Source organism: Mustelus asterias, chromosome 5, assembly GCF_964213995.1.
Source record: "Mustelus asterias chromosome 5, sMusAst1.hap1.1, whole genome shotgun sequence".
Lineage (NCBI taxonomy): Eukaryota > Metazoa > Chordata > Chondrichthyes > Carcharhiniformes > Triakidae > Mustelus > Mustelus asterias.
In genome coordinates, this window is record NC_135805.1 from 98,260,085 (window position 1) to 98,281,450 (window position 21,366).

General features: G+C 44.8%; 1 protein-coding gene across 1 annotated transcript in view; it reads left to right on the plus strand.

Annotated features, from left to right (window-relative positions):
- The window catches only part of LOC144494003 (sodium-dependent lysophosphatidylcholine symporter 1-like), a 149,244-nt gene that overhangs the window by 113,962 nt on the left and 13,916 nt on the right, over nucleotides 1–21,366 (plus strand). Inside the window, exons 10-11 of the mRNA XM_078213577.1 lie at nucleotides 4,279–4,472; nucleotides 14,626–14,716. Of these exons, the coding sequence (XP_078069703.1) occupies nucleotides 4,279–4,472; nucleotides 14,626–14,716 (285 nt within the window). The remainder of the gene's footprint in view (nucleotides 1–4,278; nucleotides 4,473–14,625; nucleotides 14,717–21,366) is intronic.

The window sequence follows — 21,366 nt, forward strand, 5'->3', positions numbered from 1 at the left end:
AGTCTTGGGAACATTCCTTGCACTCCCTCTATGGCAATAATATCCTTTCTGAGGTAAGGGGACCAAAACTGCACACACAACTTCAGGTGCAGCCTAACCAAGATTCTACACAGTTGAAGCAAAACTTCAGCACTCCTGTACTCAAACCCTCTTGTGATAAAGGCTAACATTCTATTAACCACCGCCAGCACCTGCAATTAGCTTTTAGCGATGTATGGACAAGGACACCCAGGTCCCTTTGTTAACCTACACTTCCTAATTTAGAAATCCTACAGTGCGGAAGGAGGCCATTTGGCCCATCGAGTCTGCACGAACAACAATCCTACCCAGGCCCCTAGCCCCATGTACTTACCTTGCTTACCCCCTTGAAACTAAGGGTAAATTTAGCATGGCCAATCAACATATCCCCCATATCTTTGGACTGTGGGATGAAACCGGGGCACCTGGAGGAAACTCATGTAGACATGATTTAGGAAATACTCTGCGTAACTGAAATTAAAATGAACAATATCTTCAAGCAATTTGCATATGCCGCTGGTGAGAGCTACCAATTTGTAGTTTTCTGGCTGACTTTTATCCGCTTTTGAAAATGCCACAGATGCTCACTTATATCCATTGGTCTGGGAGGTATCTGGTGTTGATTGACTCTTGAAAGAGATTGATTAATATTGTAGCCGGTTCACCAGCTTCTAACGTAAAGATCTAAGGAGGGATTTCATCTGCACCCACAGCTTTCTTTGGGTTTATTTCTTGCAATACACCCTCTTCACTTACAATGAGGTTTAGTGTGTTTGATAAGTGGGCCTTGTCTATTAAGGAACACATGTTAAAATAGAAAGTCTGGAGAAGTTAAGAAAAATTGATAGAGCTTTAGTCACTCAAAAGGTAATGGAGTTATATAATAAATCACCAAGGGAAAGACATTGATGCTTTGTATTGTCGTTGTAAATGGGTTCAAGAAGATTTCAGAAGAGGCAAATTGTTAAGGATACAATGAGAAGGCTGGTAAGTGATCTTTGCAAAAAAAAAGGCTTATTTTAATTAATGGGAACTCAGCATAAGGCTACTTTTTGTCCTATTAATCCTTGGTACAATCTGTTGGACGACTTTTATTGCAATTGTTTCTCTTTGCATTACTTTGCTGAATGCACTGGATGTAGCAAAGGCTGTGGGCCCACTCTGGCTGTAGTGCTAAAGACCTCTGCTCCAGAACTAACTTTGCATCTAGCCAAACTCCTTTCAGTACAGCCACAGTCAATGCCACGCACATTGTGGAAAATTGCCCAGGCATTACCTGCCCACAGAAAGCAGGACAAATCTAATCCGACCAATTACTGCCCCATTGGTCTCAATTATCAGCAATTCGAAGGTGTTGTTGACCATGCTATTAAGTAACAATTTACTCAGTAATAATCTGCTCATTGATGCTCAGTTTGGGTTCTGCAATGGCCAGTCAGCCCTTAACCTCATTACAGCCTTGGTCTAAACATGAGCAAAAGAGCAGAGGTGAGATGAGAATGACTACCCTTGGCATCAAGGGAGCATTTGGCCAAATATGATGTCATGGAACCTGAACAAAATTGTTAAAGGGCATCAGGGGAGAACTTTGCACTGGTTGGATTCAGACCCCGCACAAAGGAAGATGGTTGCACTGTTAGAGGCCAATCATTCTCAACCCCAGGATATCGCTGCAGGAAATTCTCCAGCGAGTGTTCTAGTGCTCAACCATTTTCAGCTACTTCATTAATAACCTTCACTGCAACATAAGGTCAGAAGTAAGGATGATTCAGTACCATTCACAACTCGTCAGATACTGAAGGAGTGAGTCCATGTCCATATGTTGCAAAACATAGACAACATTAAGACTTGGGCCGATAAGTGGTAAGTAACATTTGTGTCACACAAGTACCATGAAAGAGAAAATCTAAACATCTCTCCTTGACATTAAACAGAATTATTGGAGTGTCCTCCTCCATTTTGGCTGCCCCAAAAATTTATCACCATCCTCTGTCTGCTCCACGATGATATATAAGTTGTGATCCTGACCAACAGATTCACCACAGACCCAATTCACGCTTGGACTGGTGTCAAGCAAGGCTGTGTCATTGTACTGATGATCTTCTCAATCTTCCTTGCTGTTTTCTGGCTGACTTTTATCCTCGTTTTTGAAAATGCCACAGACATTCCCTTGTACCTATTAGTCTGGTAGGTATCTGATGTTGATTGACTCTTGAAAGAGATTGATTAATATTGTAGCCAGTTCACCATCTCACCCTCAGCAAGCTCCCCGCTGGAATGGAGCTAAACTATTGAACAAATGGGAATCTGTTCAAACCTCGCCACCTGCAGGCCAGATCCAAGATTGCCCTATTCTCTGTCACTGAACTACAGTGTGAAGATAATGCTTGTATCTGTGCACACTTGGATGCCAAGCTCCAAGCCATCGGCAACACCTTCGCTGAGGTGTATAAGAGCATGGACTTTACACTAAACATTCATATAGACAAAGGTTCTCAACCAACCTGCCCCTGCCACACAACACTGGCCCCAGTTATCAAAATCCACAACAAGGCCTTGGACAACATGGACCACTTTCCATACCTTGGGAGGCTGCCATCAACAAGGGCAGACATCAACGACAAAGTTTAACACGGCCTTCAGTGTGCCTGAGAAGCCTTAATTCGCCTGAAGACTAAGACCTTAGACACTGCACCAAGCTCATGTTTTACAGGGCAGTAGTGACACCCGCCCTCTTATATGGCTCATATATATATATGTAAAGAAGATCTACCACCATTGGCAGGACTGATGGACTTATGTCATTGTTCTCGCTCAGGCCAACATCCCCAGTATTGAAATATTGTCCAAGTACTCTACTCAGACCTTTGACATGGCAAGCGAGCCTCAGGAAGGCAGAGGAAATGTTTCAAGGACACTTCCTTGAAAAAGTGCAACATCCCCACTGACACCCTGGAATCCCTGACCCAAGACCACTGGAAGTGGAGGAAAAGCATCCAGGAAAGAGTTGAACACCTCAGGTATAATCGCCGAGAGCAAGCTTAAGCCAAGCATCGACAGTGAAAGGAAAACATGACAACCTGGCACTCCACCCACCTGCTCCTCCAACCACCATCTGCCCCTCCTCACTTCAAGGTGGTGCCAGAGCAAGGCAACTTCTTGCGAGCTATCCCCAGCATACCCTTTAACTCTATCTTTTACTCTCATTCTATGCTTTTAAAACTTAACTCTGAGGAAGGGACTCTATTAAACCCTCTAATGTTTATTAAGTTCATTTTCTCTACACCCTAGCTATGACTGTAACACTATATTCTGCACCTTCTCCTTTACTTCTCTCTTATGTACTCAATGAATGGTATGCTTTGTCTGTATAGTGCAAGAAACAGTACTTTTTACTCTATCCCAATACATGTGACGATAATAAATTAAATCAAATAAAATCACCCATGACACAGACTGCAGGTACCCCTCAGTCATTTTTAGTGCGCAAAGAAGCCATGTTGAACTCTGAGGGACTGTCTAAGAGTGAGGGAGGGAGGAGAAAGAGAGAGATAATCTCTGGGTCAAAATCCTGGAACTCCCTTCCTAATTTCACTGTGGCTGGGCCACATGGGCTGCAGCAATTGAAGAAGGCAGCTCACCATCATGTTCTCAAAGGCAACTAAGGATGTACAATAAATGTTGGCCGTGCCAGTGATGCTTCTGTCCCACAAATGCATGTTTAAAGACTCCGTTTTTAGTTATAGTTTTTAATTGCATGGATTTCTGAAAGTGTGATGCCATCAGTCATACTATATAAGTTTGGAATGGATTAGTTGCTATTTTGTGTTTCATATTTCCATTTAAAACCAAGACAGAAATAAAATGATTTATATTATCTTTGCACAGTGCAGGTTTTGATTTTAGAAATTGATCAAAATTAGGAGCAGGGAAAAAATAAAGCTTTACTCTGAATCCAGCCTTGCTACCATGACCTGATCAGTGTTCCATTTTCCAGCTTTAACATCCCTCCACTTGATGAAGCAAAAAATGTACACAAAGAATTGATGAAGAAAAAAATATGTCACTTCATTTCTTTGTGGGGTAAAGTATTATGTGATCTCGATAGTTGCCAGTACAAAAACACCTCTATTGGAGAAAAGTGATTATTGTGCTCTACCATACTGTTCGCTTCTTCATGTATAAACCAGCAGTATTAGATTCCGTTGAATGTGATGATGAAATAGAACTTTACATTTTTTTACATCTTTTCTTTAACAGGGATGACAATGGAAGCATTTGGATCAATGATTGGAGCTGCTATCCAGGGGCAGATTATAGCACACGGCCATGATTCCACTGGTTGCTTTCTACATAATACATCAGCAGATTCCAGTGTTAACTCCACAGATGTAAGCAGTTTGCCTCGTGGCAACATGAGCACTTGGCAACCACAAGGCTTATTCTCTCATCTAGTAAGTACTTTAGGCTAGAATTCCAGATAATTTATGGTGCAGAATTGAGACTCAAAGGTGAAAGGAGAACTTGAGACATCTTTTGTCCTGGATTTCTGCCCTCTTTAGACATCTAGGTTGAAGGAGAAGATCTGCTGCTTCCTTGTCTGTTCTCACCACCCTTTCTTTGTGAAACAACCTTTAGAGGTGAGACTGTTTAGATGCCAGATTTCCTGGAAATCCTGCTAATGCCAAAGGTAATTATCCTTCACAGAAACAGGTCTATTTGCCTACAATGCCTCACCCCAATACCAGTTGGTGACAGAGGAATTACTATTAGGACTCGTATATCATTAGAGGAGGAACCAGGAAAAATAAGCTCTCCCTTTGGCCACATCAGCTTTATTGGCCTGGAATTCCCAAATAGAGCAGCAAAATGCACTGCAGAATTCTGTTAACCTGTGATGCTCGTGGTGCCTTACATGTAAGCTTCTGCTGTTATTATGCAAACGAGCCATTTCCAAAATGTCTGAGGTTTTTATATCTGACAGCTTGCATTTTTCCATTTGAATGTCTTGGTGAATCATTGTTTTGGAACTCTACCTGCTATCTTATCTTACTCTCTCTATAATGTAAATCAATTGCACATTTATTTTGCACTCAAAGGGCAGATTTGCAACTTTTGGGCCTTTTGTTAACTTGAAATAATGCCTATTTCCAATTTCTGCAGGAAAATCCTCCCTCTTAGGCTTTGAGGATGACTTGCTTCCACTCTGGTTCAATGGGTTCTGAGGTGGCTGACATATCCAATGCACATTCTGCAAACTCTGCCACATGTGGGGCAAATGATGCTTGAGGGATCAGTAAATGAGTTGCTTGGAGTTCTGTGCATACTCTCCGAAGCTTCAAGTTTGCCGATGCATGTTCTCGATGAAATCTCTTGAAGCGTTTAACCTCAGTGGTTGGTAAGCTGATGGAGAAGATCCTGAGGAACAAGATTTATGAGCATTTAGAGAGGTTTAGTATGCTCAAGAATACTCAGCATGGCTTTGTCAAAGGCAGATCGTGCCTTACGAGCCTGGTGCAGTTCTTCGAAAATGTGACTAAACACATTGACGAAGGGAAAGCGGTAGATGTGGTTTATATGGATTTTAGCAAGGCGTTCGATAAGGTCCCCCATGCAAGGCTTCTCGAAAAAGTGAGATGGCATGGGATCCAAGGGGCTGCGGCCCTGTGGATCCAGAACTGGCTTGCCCAAAGGAGGCAGAGAGTGTGTATAGATGGGTCTTTTTCTAATTGGAGGTCGGTCACCAGTGGTGTGCCCAGGGATCTGTTCTGGGACCCTTGCTGTTTGTCATTTTCATAAATGACCTGGATGAGGAAGCAGAGGGATGGGTTGGTAAGTTTGCTAACGACACGAAGGTTGGTGGGGTTGTGGATAGTCTGGAGGGATGTCAGAAGTTACAGAGGGACATAGATAGGATGCAAGACTGGGCGGACAAGTGGCAGATGGACTTCAACCCAGATAAGTGCGTCATGGTCCATTTTGGCAGGTCGAATGGGATGAAGGAGTACAATATAAAGGGAAAGCCTCTTAGTACGGTAGAGGATCAGAAGGACCTTGGGGTCCGGGTCCATAGGACTCTAAAATCGGCCCCGCAGGTGGAGGAGGTGGTTAAGAAGGCGTATGGTGTGCTGGCCTTTATCAATCGAGGGATTGAGTTTAGGAGTCCGGGGATAATGATGCAGCTATATAAGACCCTCGTCAGACCCCACTTGGAATACTGTGCTCAGTTCTGGTCACCTCATTACAGGAAGGATGTGGAAAAGATTGAAAGGGTGCAGAGGAGATTTACAAGGATGTTGCCTGGATTGAGTGGCATGCCTTATGAGGATAGGCTGAGGGAGCTCAGTCTTTTCTCCTTGGAGAGACGTAGGATGAGAGGAGACCTAATAGAGGTATATAAGATGTTGAGAGGCATAGATTGGGTGGACTCTCAGAGGCTTTTTCCCAGGGTGGAAATGGCTGCTACGAGAGGACACAGGTTTAAGGTGCTGGGGGGTAGGTACAGGGGAAATGTTACGGGGAAGTTTTTCACACAGAGGGTGGTGGGCGAGTGGAATCGGCTGCCGTCAGTGGTGGTGGAGGCAAGCTCAATAGGGTCTTTTAAGAGACTCCTGGATGAGTACATGGGACTTAATAGGATGGAGGGTTATAGGTAGGCCTAAAAGGTAGGGATATGTTCGGCACAACTTGTGGGGCCGAAGGGCCTGTTTTGTGCTGTAGTTTTCTATGTTTCTATGTTTGGTGCCTTAACCTGAATACGAACTATAAATAAATGAGTAGAATTTGGACAGCAAATACAGAGACATGGCTGCAGGAAAACATGGATTGGGACTGGAATATTGAAAGGTACAGGATATTTAAAAAGACAGGGAGCGAGGAAAAGGTGGAAGAGTGGCTCTGTTAGTTAATGATGGTATTAGCTCAATTGAGAGGGATGACCCAAGTTCAGGAAACCAAGATGTGGAAACGGTCTGGGTAGAGGTGATAAATGGTAATGGCAAGTCATCACTTGTGGGAGTTGTATACAGACCCCCTAACAGTAGCCACATGGTAAAGAGGAGCATAAGGCATTCAAGACGCGGCTGGATAGAGTACTTGGGGCGAATGGGATCAAAGGTTATGGGGAGAAAGCAGGATTAGGCTATTGAGTTGGATGATCAGCCATGATTGTAATAAATGGCGGAGCAGGTCCTAAGGGTCTCCTCCTGCTCCTATCTTCTATGTTTCTATGTTTCTATAAAGGAAGAAATAATTGGAGCTTGTCAGAAAGGCATGCCAAAAATCATGGTAGATTTTAATTTACATATAGACTGGGAAAGCCAGATGGGCAAAGGTAGCCTAAATGAGGAGTTCATTGACTGTTTTCAGCATAGTTTCTTCGAACAGCATGTTCTGGAGCCAATCAGAGAGCAGGTTATATTAGACCTGGTGTTGTGCAACAAGATGGGAATAATTAATGATCTCATAGTGAAAGCACCTTAGGTAGCAATGACCACAATATGATTGAATTTTACATTCAGTTTGAGGGCGATTTTAACATTAAAATAAGGGCAATTATAAGGGCATGAGAGCTGCGCTGGATAATGTGAATTGGCAAATTAGGTGAAAGGACAAATCAATAGAGATGCAGTGGAAAATATTTAAAGGAATATTTCAGAATGTGCAGAATAGATGCATTCCAATTCGTAAGAAAAAGTTCAATGGCCAGACCCACTATCTGTGTTTAACTAGAAAGAATAAAGATCATAACAAACTTAGAGAAAAAGCGCATAGAATCATAGGATCCCTACAGTTCAGAAGGAGGCCATTTGGCCCATCGAGTCTGCACCGACTCTCTGACAGAGCATCTCAACCAGGCTCTCTCCCCGCATTCCCATGTATTTACTCTGCTAATCCACCAACTACACATCTTGGGACACTAAGGAGCAATAGAGCACGGCCAGTCCACCTAACTGCACATCTTTGGACTTTAGGAGGAAACCAGAGCACCCGGAGGAAACCAATGCAGACATGGGGAGAATGTGCAAACTCCATACAGGGTGCGGAGTCACTCAGGGCTGGAATGGAACATGGTCCCTGGCACTGTGAGGCAGCAGTGCTCACTCTGTGCCAGCATGCCACCTTAATAGTACAAAGACATGTCGCAGGTCAAAAAATTGGACAGAATATACGGAACAGGAAAGAATGACCAAAAGATTAACAAGGAGGGGAAATATAGAGTACGAGAGGAAGTTAGTCAGAAATATAAAAAGAGAGTTAGGCCAGAATGTTATGGCCGTTCATGGGATTTTCTCATCCTGCTGCAGTGAACAGAAATTTGGCTGGGTGCCAAATTCTCTGACTTCACTGCAGCGGAAGCATGGTGTAAACGGCCAGTAAGATTCTATAACACAGTGCAGAAGAGGCCCCTCAGTCCATTGAGTCTGCACCAATATTTATTATGATGGGAGGTTCTGTTGTACAGGTCACTAGTGAGACCACATGTGGAATTGTGGGCGGGATTTTACAGCCTCACTTGGCCGAAGGTCAACGTTCCTTCCCATTGTCCTACACTCCTAACTTCTCCCAATGCATTTATATCCTGCCTTAAATAATGTGGCCAAAACTATACACAGACTCGCCGGCATTCTACCCACCTACCCCCCCCCCCCCACCCCCCCCCCCCCTCCCCCACCCCTCTCCGCTGCACCCCACCATGGGAACCAGAGAAAATGACAAATGACGGAGCAAGCTCAAAGGGCTGAATAGTCTATGCCTGTTCATTGTTTGTATGTTCGTATTCAATCTAATTTGTTTTGAATGCTATGTGCATTCAGACACAGAGCTTTTAGTTTTACCCTTTTATTATTTTTCTAACCTCTCGTCTCATCTGTTGATTTACTGTTTGATTTGTACTCGCTATCCCTTTCTGTCACAGTCTGTTTTTCAATTCCTCCAATTTTGATGGTGACAAGTAAGGGACTCCTATATGTCGGCAAAGATGTGCGACCTCTACTGGGATGCTTTTAGGACATCCCTAATGTGCTGCCACTGTCCTCCTGGGAGTCTCCTGCTGCAACCAAGTTCTGAGCAGAGACGTTGTTTTGAGAGTCTGGTGTCAGATATATGAATGACACCTCCTGCTCTGTGGAACTGGTTTTCAGTGACTGGCATCTCAATGTTGGGCCTGTTGGCTTGGGAGAGGATCCTGCTGTTGAACTGCCTTTCTTGTCACGATCTTGCGAAGACACCAGTGGTGGTACTTCTCCAGTGCTTTGAGGTATGTGCTCTATGCTTTTGGGTTTGGGAAAGTTCTCAGCCTCTGTAGTGTTCCTCCTCACAGTGATCTGGATTACATAGAGAGAGCCCAACCCCTCCATCTGCGAGATTGCTGGCGGGGCTCAAGATCCAGCAGAACTTGGAAATCGCAAATCTCGCTGGAAGATTGCGATCTCCCTCTGCTGACCCTCACCAGCGATGTAATCAGGTTCATACGAAAACCTGATATGCAATTCATTTAAATAAATTTTAATCTAATTAAATACCCCCATCACCGGATGCTCCCCCTTCACTAGATTTTCATACCATGCCAACGATTTGGCTCTCAAGGCGGCACAGGAGTGAGGCGACTTCTTGCAATACCTTCTAATTCTATCTTTTACTCTCATTCTACGCTTCTAAAACTTCATTCTCTCTAGCTACGACTGTAATACTACATTCTGCATTCTCCTTTCCTTCTCTATGAATGGTATGCTTTGTCTGTATAGCGTGCAAGAAACAATACTTTTTACTGCATACCAATACATTGACAATAATAAATCAAATCAAAATCATTGAGGGCGATTTTCATCTTCTTCAATAATGTTGCATCTGTGAGGTTTACAATGTGGCACAGTGGTTAGCACTGCTGCTTCACAGTGCCAGGGACCTGGATTCAATTCCAGCTTGGGTCTTCTGCATGGGTTTCCTCTGGGTGCTCCAGTTTTCTCCTACAGTCCAAAGATGTGCAGGTTGGGTGAATTGGCGATGATAAATTGTCCCTTTGTGCCTCAGAATGTGTAGTAAATATGTGGGATTACGGGGATAGGACCTGGGTAAGATGTTCTGTTGGAGAGTTGGTGCAGACTTGATGGGCCAAATGGCCTCCTTCTGCACTGTAGAGATTCAATGAACAGGTTCACCCAGACATGAATCTGTCATGGGCATCCAACTCATGGTGCAATGGTCACTATAACCTCTGGGGAGAGAGACACGGCCAGATAGTGCACTGACAGGCCCAACCTGGCAGTGCCAACCTGTGCCAGGAGGCAGTGACAGGGTGGGCCCTAGGCCTCACAAGTGGGGGCTCATCTATTTGTGATTTGATGAGAGCAAATACTGCGAGAAATGGGAATGCTGGCAAAGTTCAGGGGAGGGGGGCAAGAATAGAGGGGTGTTGCTGCCAAAAATAGAGAGGGGCAGAAGGGGTGAGGGGGTGGGGAGGAGGGCAGGTGCGTGGGTGGATGTGGGGGTGAGGGGGTCAATGCTGCTAGTGATCAGGGGTGGGGTGGGGTTGCTGGTGTCGGGAGGGAGCAGGGAGGAACGGGGCAGGACAGCAGGTTGGATGCCGGGATGATCAGGTGGGGAGGAGGGTGTCAATGCCAGAGTTCCGAGTATTATCAGGGCGGGAGAGGGAAGGCCACTGTACCTCCATGGTGGTGGGGTTGGGGGGCGGGGGGGGGGGGGGGGGGGGGAATTAATTTTTGTTTCAGTTATTGGGGTACCCTTTAACATTGGTGTCCCAGTCTCAGTGGAGCCAGTTCCTGGCTCTAAGACTGGTGACATCAACCATGCCCACTTTTTTTTGGCCGTTAAAATGACAAGATCTGGAGAGAAAACTGGCCAGTGGAGCTGGAGTGTTCCATGTCAGTTTTCTAACCAGGACTGAGACTCTGCCAAATTCTTGTAAGATTCTGCCCATAATGGCCATCTATTTCCTGTACATTTAATTCCTCTGGTGTCCTGAAAAACAACAAAAATAGGTTGTTACAATCAATGTTATTATAATTTACTTTCCTATTAATTCTACTATTAAATTTCTTTGAAGTTGAAGACATTTTGCCCCAGTGGCAATATTTGGGGCAGGACAGTGGCACAGTGGTTAGCACTGCTGCCTCATAGCAGCAGGGACCTGGGTTCAATTCCGGCCTTGGGTCACTGTCTGTGTGGAATTTGCACATTCTCCCCTTGCCTGCGTGGGTTTCCTCCGGGTGCTTCGGTTTCCCCCCACAGTCCAAAGATGTGCGGATTAGGTTGATTGGCCATGAAAAATTGCCCCTTAATATCAGGGGGATTAGCAGGGTAAATAGGTGGGGTTCCGGGAATAGGGCGTGGGTGGGATTCTGGTCAGTGCAGACTTGGTGGGCCAAATGGCCTCCTTCTGCCCTGTAGGGATTCTATGATTCTATTTCAATTGTCTCATGTGACCGAATAGTTTTTCTTCAGTTAACTCCTGTAATCACCCATTAATTATTTCAAACCACTTTTAAAAGCCTCAGTGTTTTCATGATCTTTTTCAAGTTGAGAAGACGCTGTTGTATTTTTATATTTCTCTACTACAGGTCAGCTCGAATATTTTCTCAAAAAGAATGAAGCAGCCTGGTACTAAAACTTTGCTTTGAGCTTTGATCTGCTGGATTTTAAAGGTTACTTAACTTCATAGCAAAAATAACAGAATTGCAAATTATTGTCGAAAGGGGACAAAGTTTGATCATTCCACTTCACTAAGAGGAAGCAAATAATTATACATGTCCCTTCCCTTAAATTGAGTAGAAATTGCACTGCAGACTTTGGTGCTTTTAAAAAATTCTTTTGGTATTGGTAATTCAGGAAAATGAACACCTTCTGGGTTCAGACATCCAGGGATGTCAGATGTTGCTTTATAAAACTCTTGTGAAACACCTTGGGGCATTTTATTATGTTAAAAAAAGACAGAGAGTTGAAGGAATTTGAGGAGAGAATTCCAGAGCTTTACAGCCTTCGCTAACTGGAAGTGTGACTGCCAATGGTGGAACAATTAAAATTGGGGATTCTCATGAATCAAGCACTGGAGGAGGATAGAAAATATCATGAATGCTGATTATGGCTGGAGGAGGTTATGGATATAGAGAGGGGTGAGGTCTTGTACAAATAAGGCTGAGAATTTGCCATGCCCTTTAAAAAAGAACTTTGAACTTTTAAGATAGGAACTTTATTCATTGAAATTAGCTTCCTTGTTTTAAGTAACCATATGCTAATGCAAAGATGGCCTTCAAAATTCAAGTGATCTTTTATGATTTTTGCACAGACTCTGGAAAGTAAATAAAACATTAAAAAACATGAGTGATGAGCTGTCCCTTAAAAAGATATTCAGAATGCCAGACCACTTGTAGAATTTGCAACCCCTATTGTCGGGGTATTTACTGAAACTCAAATTAGCCCAATTCAGTGTCTACAAACTCAAAACCTATGGTGACCATATATGAATGGTCACCATTCATCCTCCATTGTGTAGCAATGGCTTCTAACTTCGTATCATCTGTGTGGATAATAGAAGTATTGATCATGAGTTCACATGATCAAAACTGACATGAGATAGCACATCTTATTATTTCAAGGACCATTTACGGGTAAGCCTGTCTAGAAATCAACAGGGCTCATCCTCCAGAAAGAGAAAGGAACCCTGCCTAGTAATGTCAGTCATCCAAGCAGTTAAAGGGGGGCTAATTTGTCTTTACCCACAAGGATTTGGCTCAACAGAAACTTGGCCAACATTCCGTGTGGAACTCAGAAGCTTTCAAACTCCATTTCTATCTTCAGAGAATCGCAAAATAAATCACATCAAGCCTGCCTTTCTTGTATCTTAAAGGATTAATTTAAACACATGATTTGCATCTTCTTATTATGTTAATAATGTAAGTGTATGTTTCGACTCTAGAATTCATCTTTACGAGTGCATGTGTCTGCGTGTTTGAGGGGTATTGCGTGAATAAACATTGTTTTTTATATTTAAACTTATCAAAAAGCTTATTTTATGTCTATTGTTAAAAGTCTTGACACTCCAAAGGATTTAAAACTCTCTCTCTAAAATATACATTTTGTTATGGACGTCCATGAGGTAGGGAAGAAGGGGAGAAGTTATTCCATCACCTCTCTCTGAACTGTAACACATTTTAAAATTAAGCCATTATCAGATCGGGAGCCAGTGTGAGTCAGCAAGGGATAGTGGATGAATAGAAATTGAATGAGTTAAGGAAGGCAGCAGAGTTTTGGAAGGGCACTAGTTTATACAGAGTGGAAGATGGGAGGCTGAGCAGGATAATAGTCTAACACTTGGAGTACTATTAACATTCTGGTGAAACTATATCCTTTCTGAAATACAGTGCCTAGAATTCCAAAAAGCACTCCAAATGTGGTTTAAATAGCACATTGTACAACTGTAGCAAAACTTTCTCCCTATTATGTTGCTGCCCACTTGTTAGAAAGGCTAATACTCCATCAGACTTTTTGAATAGTTTGAGCCACTAGATTTTAGTAATCTGTACATGGTCCCTCAATTAATTTTGGATCTCCATTGTTCAAAGCTTTACATAATTTAGATAATGCTCACTTTATGCTTTTATGGTTCAAAATGAATGCCCATGTACTTAACTGTATCCATCTGTCACAGTTTTGTCCATCGCCTTAATCTATCAATGTTTCTTTGTAATTTTATGCTTCTGTCTACACTTCTTACTCTACCATCAATCTTTGTTTCATTTTCAACCTTGGTTACATGGCTCATTAATGTGTTACCTAAGTCATAGAGTCACAGAGTTTTACAGCAGATATGCATTAATAACTATAGCAGTAATATTCGGAACAAGTCACGTCAGCCATGACTTTGTAGTATGCTCTTCTCTGAGTCACAAGGTTATAGGTTCAAGTCCCACTTCAGGGATTGAGACAAAAATAAATCAAGGCTTGAAATCTAGTGCAATACTGCATGAGGGCCGTACTGTCAGAGGTGTTGTCTTTCAGATGAGACCGAAACCAAACCTCCATCTGCCAACTTGGGTGGATGTAAAACATGCCCTGGCAGTATTTTGAAAAAGAGTAGGAGAGTTATTCAGTTAATTTAAGCGTGGGTTTCCTTAAGACATGCTGGTTAGGTGCATTGATCCAAACAGGTGTCAGAGTGTGGCGACTAGGGGAATTTCACAGTAACTTTGTAAATAAATGTTACTTTTACTTTGCTTTTATTTTAATTTTGATATTCCTCACAAGTTTCTATCCAAACATAGATGGAATTTTCAACTTGTATACAACTTAACCTCGTCAGTAGCCTGATCATTTAATCCTTGCAGATTTTTAAACCAAAAACATAATTATATTGATTTTATTCATCTTTGTGCATTTATTTGAAATAATGGAGATAATCTTGATTTAGAGTAATAGTCAATGGAAATGATAATCATGAGAGGCAGTTAATCCGATATCATCCATTTTAAACTATTACCCAAAGACAAATTACCCCAGTGACTTTTTGTTAAATAGAAACAGTTTATCACATCCATATTTTTGGTTTCTTGGTTGAATGCTTTTTAATTGTATTGTCTCTCCCTTTTACAGAAAAACTCATACATAATTGCTGCTGGTGTTATAGGAGGCATTTACACATTTTGTACAATTACTCTGTTCTTTGGTGTGAAAGAGAGAGATGGTGAGTAACTGTTGGTAAAGCAGATACGTGTGCTGGAATTTTACCACCTCGCCCACCACGGAATCGGAGCAGGCAAGGGGCGGACATTGACCTTGGTTGGGAATTTCTGGTCTCACTCGAGCGACGCTGTAAAATCCCGCCCGTGGGGTGGAATTGTGTGCTTTCGTTGTGTGATAGGAGACGGCAAAGGCATATTCCCGTGTGGAATGGTGGTATATGAGAACCTTACCACTTCCCCAACTCCACCTGAATTAAGTTCTGAGCGCAAAGGCCCATAGTTGACAGTCCTATCCTGCAGCCAATTCATGACCACTTAAGGGCCTCTTCCTGCTGCCAGTCGTATTAACCCAGCTGAAGGTGGGCAGGTTGCCAGCCAGCATGTGTGACAGGTCAACCTGTGCGGTCTTCATGTCACCTCCAGGGGGGGTTCCCTTAACCAAAGAATCTCAGGGCCTGATTGACATCTGGAAAGAGGGGCCTGCTGAGAGCCACCTCCCTGCACTTTCTGCTGCACCCTTCTCTCCATGATCCCTATCCTGTGGGGTCTTGATTCCGGAGGGGAAGGCCCGCTGCTGACCTCATCACTGCCTGAATAGCTTGTTTGGGGGGCCATCCTGAGAGGAGGCAGCCCAAATCTCATGCCAGCTCTCCAGCCTGCAGGGGAGACTCTTGATGCCTCAATAAGGTTCTGCCCTGAAGTATAGTCTCATACAAAAAGGCCTTTGAAGCACTCGACTAATTTAGCTGTTTTAAAATGAGGACTCTTTTAAATGTGCATTATTGCCTCAAGAGGGAGCTTTCAGGCAGGCTCGGATCCTGAAGCAGCTTCAAAGCTGCTGCTGGTCCCTTACTTTGGTCAGGAGACAAGCATGATCATCGCCTCCAGTGTGATGACAAAATGAATTTGGCAGTGTTCAATTCAAAGCTTCAGTGATCTATATCCTTTGATAAGCTATAAATAGGATGAAACAACTTCTTCCCGTTTATTTTCAGAAGCGATTGGCTGATAGAAATACGCATTGTCTTTGCAATGAATACAAATAGAAGATGCTGGCTTTGCACAATAGTGTGCTGACAATGGACCTACATCTGAAATGCTAATTCATTACTTTTGCTTAGAGATGTTTTTATTTCATTCTACATTTTCAACAGTTTGCTACAAATGTAGCAAGCAGGACAATGGATCTGGAATAGGTTATCTTCAAATATAATTTGGATGGAGTTCAGAGTAGACACTCTGTAAGGTGAAATGGATGTGCACGAAAGCACCTGATTCATGGGACTGAATGGAAATTAAATTGTTATTTTGCCTGAGTTGTAGCACTCTGGCCCCTGATTCAGAAGCTTGTGTGTTCAGGCTCTGGTTCAAGTTTTGAGTACTTAATCTCGGTTGATGTTTTGATATAGAACTGAGGAAATGCTGCATTATCATAAGAGAATCTTTCAGATAAGGTGATAAAACTGAAGCCTGTTTATGGAACAGTGTGAAGATTAGGGGTTGTTCATGTGTTCCAGCCAACGCTCTTTCCAGCAGCAACATCTAAAAGATGAATTGGTCAAAATAAGAGTGTCTACACATTAAAAAGTAATTAACTGACTACAAAGTACCTAGATGTTATGTAAATACATACTTTTCTTTAAAAAGAAACCAACAAAACTAGAGATAACGATACCACAATGTATATAGCTCACTGATGGAATTTGGAGATTAGAACATAGAATCCCTACAGTCCAGAAGCAGGCCATTCGGCCCATCAGGGCTGCACCAACTCTCCAACAAAACATCTTACCCAGACCCTATCCCCATAACCCCACATATTTACCCTGCTAATTCCCCTACCCTACACACCTTGGGGTACTAAGGGGCAATTTAGCATGGCCAATCATCCTAACCTGCATATCTTTGGAATGTGGGAGGAAACCAGAGTACCCGGAGGAAACCCTCTGTGATGACTTCAGCCAAGCTAATGAGGTTGGCTTGCGCGAGTATGAACTACCTGATGAGTTCTTGAGTTCGTTTATTTGGTTGGTACCTGAAAGAGGTACCTGATTAGTCCCAATTGATGGTTAAATCAGGGAGCCTCATGCTCCCTATTTAAAGCAGGTGTGTCAGACTCCCAGCCTGCATTCAGCGGGAGCAACTGGAGAGCTGGCTGTGTACAGATGTATGTTGTAAATAAAGTAACTTGATGATGGGACTTTCACCTCCGTGGAGTTATTATATCCATGCAGACACAGGGAGAACCTGCAAACTCCACACAGGCAGTCATCCAAGGCCAGAATGGAACCTAGGTCCCTGGCGCTGTGAGGCAGCAGTGCTAACCACTGTGCCACCATGCCACTGGTATTAGACCTGATACTATGGACTGGGACTATTGCCTGAAATAACTCTGTAGTCCAGAGCTCCAATAGATAAAATATTTGAACAAGTAGTGGGAAGCTTAACCTATGATAGACTCCAGCAAGTGAACACTTTTATCTTCTTAAATCTCAGCAGTACAACTTGTTGTGCCGAAAGCTCAAAAACCTGCATGAAAGCTTTTGAGATTGAGGTAAATACAATGTGTTCCTACTGGAAGAAGTTGTGCATTCCATAATAGGCAAACAAATTGCTGTAGATTTCTCAGAAATTTGGAGACTCGTAAACATGTTACCGGACTTCCTTGTGTGAAAAATGCCCAGTTGATGAAGACAAATGTATACAGCATCACCTGTTGCAAAGAGAAAGCATGGCATTGTAGTACAATAATCGCAAAAAGGAAAATTCAGAGGGTGTATCACAGAGTGTTGATATATTATCATTCATTCTCACTCCATTCACTTCAGGATCAAGATTAAGATTCTATACTAAAGTTAATACCCATTTAATTAGTGTCAGACCATAAAATTATTTCTCTAAGTAAACAATTAGAATTTGGCACACATGAATTACACCATAAAGTCGTAGTTTTAACTCCAGATGGATGAAATATTTTCTTCTCTTCCTCTGACCACTTCAGATAATCTTTGATTATTGAAATCTTCATACCTAATGGACAATTTTGTAGAACATATATAATTGATACATGTGGTAAACCACTGTTAAGCTTATTGCTTGTGTGTGTGTGACATGCCTGGACATGCCCCTGCCTGAGTCTCCTCCCCACCTGGTGCAGGTATAAAGGTGACTGCTCCCCACCCCCCAGCCTCAGTCTCTGGACCAGTTCATCAGCATGGGTGTGCTCCAAGTCTTTTGCGAATAAAAGCCTATTTGTTCTTGCATACAAACTAGCCTTTGCTTGATTGATAGTGCATCAATTTTATTCGCAAAAAGTTTTGGGATGGAGCAGATACTAAAACCCGATAGATTAGAATTGGATCATCAAGCCGTAGGAGCCTCTAACAGCTTCGATCACTGGCTGCGATGTTTCGAAACTTTCCTCACCGCCTCCGCCTCCGTCGTCCGGACCGAAACCGACAAGCTACACATGCTCCACACCCGGGTAAGCGATCAAGTATTCTCGATGATTAGAGACGCTGAAACTTACGAGGATGCGATCAAACTTTTAAAAGGCCAGTACAACAAACAGTCTAATGTAATCAACGCCAGACATCTTTTGGCTACTCGCAGACAACAGCCAGGAGAATCGGGCGACCAATTCCTACGTGCGTTACAAGCACTTGGCAGGGCCTGCAACTGCAAGGCTGTAACAGCCGCCCAAAACACTGAGGACTTAATCAGAAATGCCTATGTCACGGGTATCAGGTCAAACTATATCCGACAACGACTGCTGGAACAGGGTGGGCTGGACCTAAAAAATCGGCGCTTGCCGACTCGTTAGAGGTGGCCTTCCGTAATCTCAAGGCCTACACCCCCGACCACGGGGGCGCATCGTGGACGCTGCAGTTGCCGCCACCTCTGTACTCGGGAGGGCCGCAGGCCTACGCCACGCCACGTCCCACCAATGACACGACCGCTGCGGCAGACTCTGGAGGCCTGAAGTGCTACTTCTGCGGTCTGGGGAAGCACCCCCGACAACGCTGCCCGGCGAAGGATGCGATCTGCTCCGGGTGTGGAAAGAAGGGCCATTACGACCTCCAAGCCCAGTAGCGCTGCATGCGACCCACGGGGGCCGCCACCTTGGGCACCGGTAGCCGCGTGTGAGCCGTGCGGGCCACCATCTTGGACGCCTTCAGCCGCGTGTGAGCCGTGCGGGCCGCCATCTTGGATGCCGTCAGCCACGTCGCAAAATCCAACGGTGGCTTCGGTTACGCTGAACCAATCCAGGCCTCACCAACTCGCCAGGTCCGTGATGGACATCGAGGTAAACGGTCGCACTACAAACTGTTTATTTGACTGTGGGAGTACGGAGAGCTTTATTCACCCTAACACAGTGAGTCGCTACGCCCTTTCAGTACTGCCAGTGAAGCAAACGATCTCCATGGCTTCAAAGTCCCACTCGGTGGATGTCCTTGGGTACTGCGTGGCGACCCTGACTGTACGAGGCACAGTGTGCAAAAACTTCAGGCTCCTCGTGCTGCCACAACTCTGCGCTGCCGTGCTCCTGGGGCTAGATTTCCTGTGTCATCTTAAGAGTGTCACCGTGGAGTATAATGGGCCTTTTCCCCCGCTCTCTGTTTGCAATCACCAGTTCTTAGATCGCCCACCGTACACCACCTGCAGCCTCTCGACCCTTAAAGTCGCCCCTCCCTCACTGTTTGAAAATCTCACCCCCGACTGCAAGCCCATCGCCACCAAGAGCAGACGGTACAGTGCTGGAGACAGAGCTTTTATCAGGTCCGAAGTACAATGGCTCCTGGGGGAGGGGATCATCGAGGCCAGTACCAGCCCCTGGAGAGCCCAAGTAGTCGTTGTTAAGACTGGGGAGAAACATCACATGGTCATTGACTACAGTCAGACCATTAACCGCTACACGCAGTTGGACTCGTACCCCCTTCCCCGCATATCTGACATGGTTAATCAGATTGCGCAATATCGGGTGTTCTCCACCATTGACTTAAAATCTGCATACCACCAGCTCCCTATCCGCCCGGAAGACCGCCAATATACTGCCTTCGAGGCGGATGGCCGCCTCTATCACTTCCTTAGGGTCCCCTTTGGCGTCACCAACGGGGTCTCGGTTTTCCAGCGTGAGATGGACCAAATGGTAGACCAGAACGGGCTGTAGGCCACCTTCCCGTACCTAGATAACATCACCATCTGCGGCCATGATCAGCAGGACCACGACGCCAACCTCCACAAATTCCTCCACACCGCCACACTCCTAAATCTGACCTATAAGGAGAAGTGCGTATTCCACACACGCCGCCTCGCCATCCTTGGTTGTGTTGTGGAAAACGGGGTCATCGGTCCCGATCCTGACCGCATGTGTCCCCTCCTGGAACTTCCCCTCCCCACCAGCCTCAAAGCACTGAGGAGATGCCTGGGCTTCTTCTCGTATTACGCCCAGTGGGTCCCCAATTATGCAGATAAAGCCCACCCGCTCATCAAATCCACCTCTTTTCCCCTGACGGCAGAAGCCCGCCTGGCCTTCGACCGCATCAAAGCAGACATCGCGAAGGCCACAATGCACGCTGTAGACGAATCCATCCCGTTCCAGGTGGAGAGCGATGCGTCTGACTTCGCCCTAGCCACCACCCTTAACCAGGCGGGCAGACCCGTGGCCTTCTTCTCACGAACCCTCCAAGGCACGGAAATTTGAAAGTCCTCTGTCGAAAAGGAGGCCCAAGCCATAGTGGAAGCTGTACGGCACTGGCGCCACTACTTAGCTGGTAAACGATTCACCCTACTCACGGACCAACGGTCAGTTGCATTCATGTTTAATAACACGCAGCGGGGCAAGATCAAAAATGATAAAATATTGAGGTGGAGAATCGAGCTTTCCACCTACAATTACGACATCTTATACCAGCCCGGGAAGCTCAATGAGCCCCCAGACGCCCTGTCCCAGGGAATATGTGCCAGCGCACAAATAGACCAATTGCAGACTCTCCACAACGACCTCTGCCACCCGGGGGTCACCAGGCTTTTTCACTTCATTAAAGCCCGTAACCTGCCCTACTCCATTGAGGAAGTCAGGTCTATAACCAGACACTGCCAAGTCTGCGCAGAGCGCAAGCCGCACTTCTATCGGCCAGACAGAGCACACCACATAAAGGCCACCCGCCCTTTCGAACCCCTAAGCATCGACTTCAAAGATCCCCTCCCCTCTTCTGACCGCAACATATATTTCCTCAGTGCCATTGACGAATATTCATGTTTCCCCTTCACTATTCCCTGTCCGGATATGACCTTGGCCATGGTCGTCAGGGCCCTGCACAGCCTCTTCACCCTGTTCGGGTTCCCTAGCTATATCCATAGCGACCGGGGATCCTCCTTTATGAGTGATGAGCTGCTCTCCAAAGGTATAGCCTCGAGTAGGACCACCAGCTACAACCCCAGGGGGAGCGGACAGGTAGAGAGGGGGAACGCGACAGTCTGGAAGGCCGTTTTACTAGCTCTGAGAGTCTAAATGTCTTCCAGTCACCCACTGGCAAGAGATCCTCCCTGATGCACTACACTCGATTAGCTCACTCCTTTGCACAGCTACCAATGCTACCCCTCACGAAAGAATGTTTGTTTTCCCCAGGAAGTCCTCCTCGGGGACCTC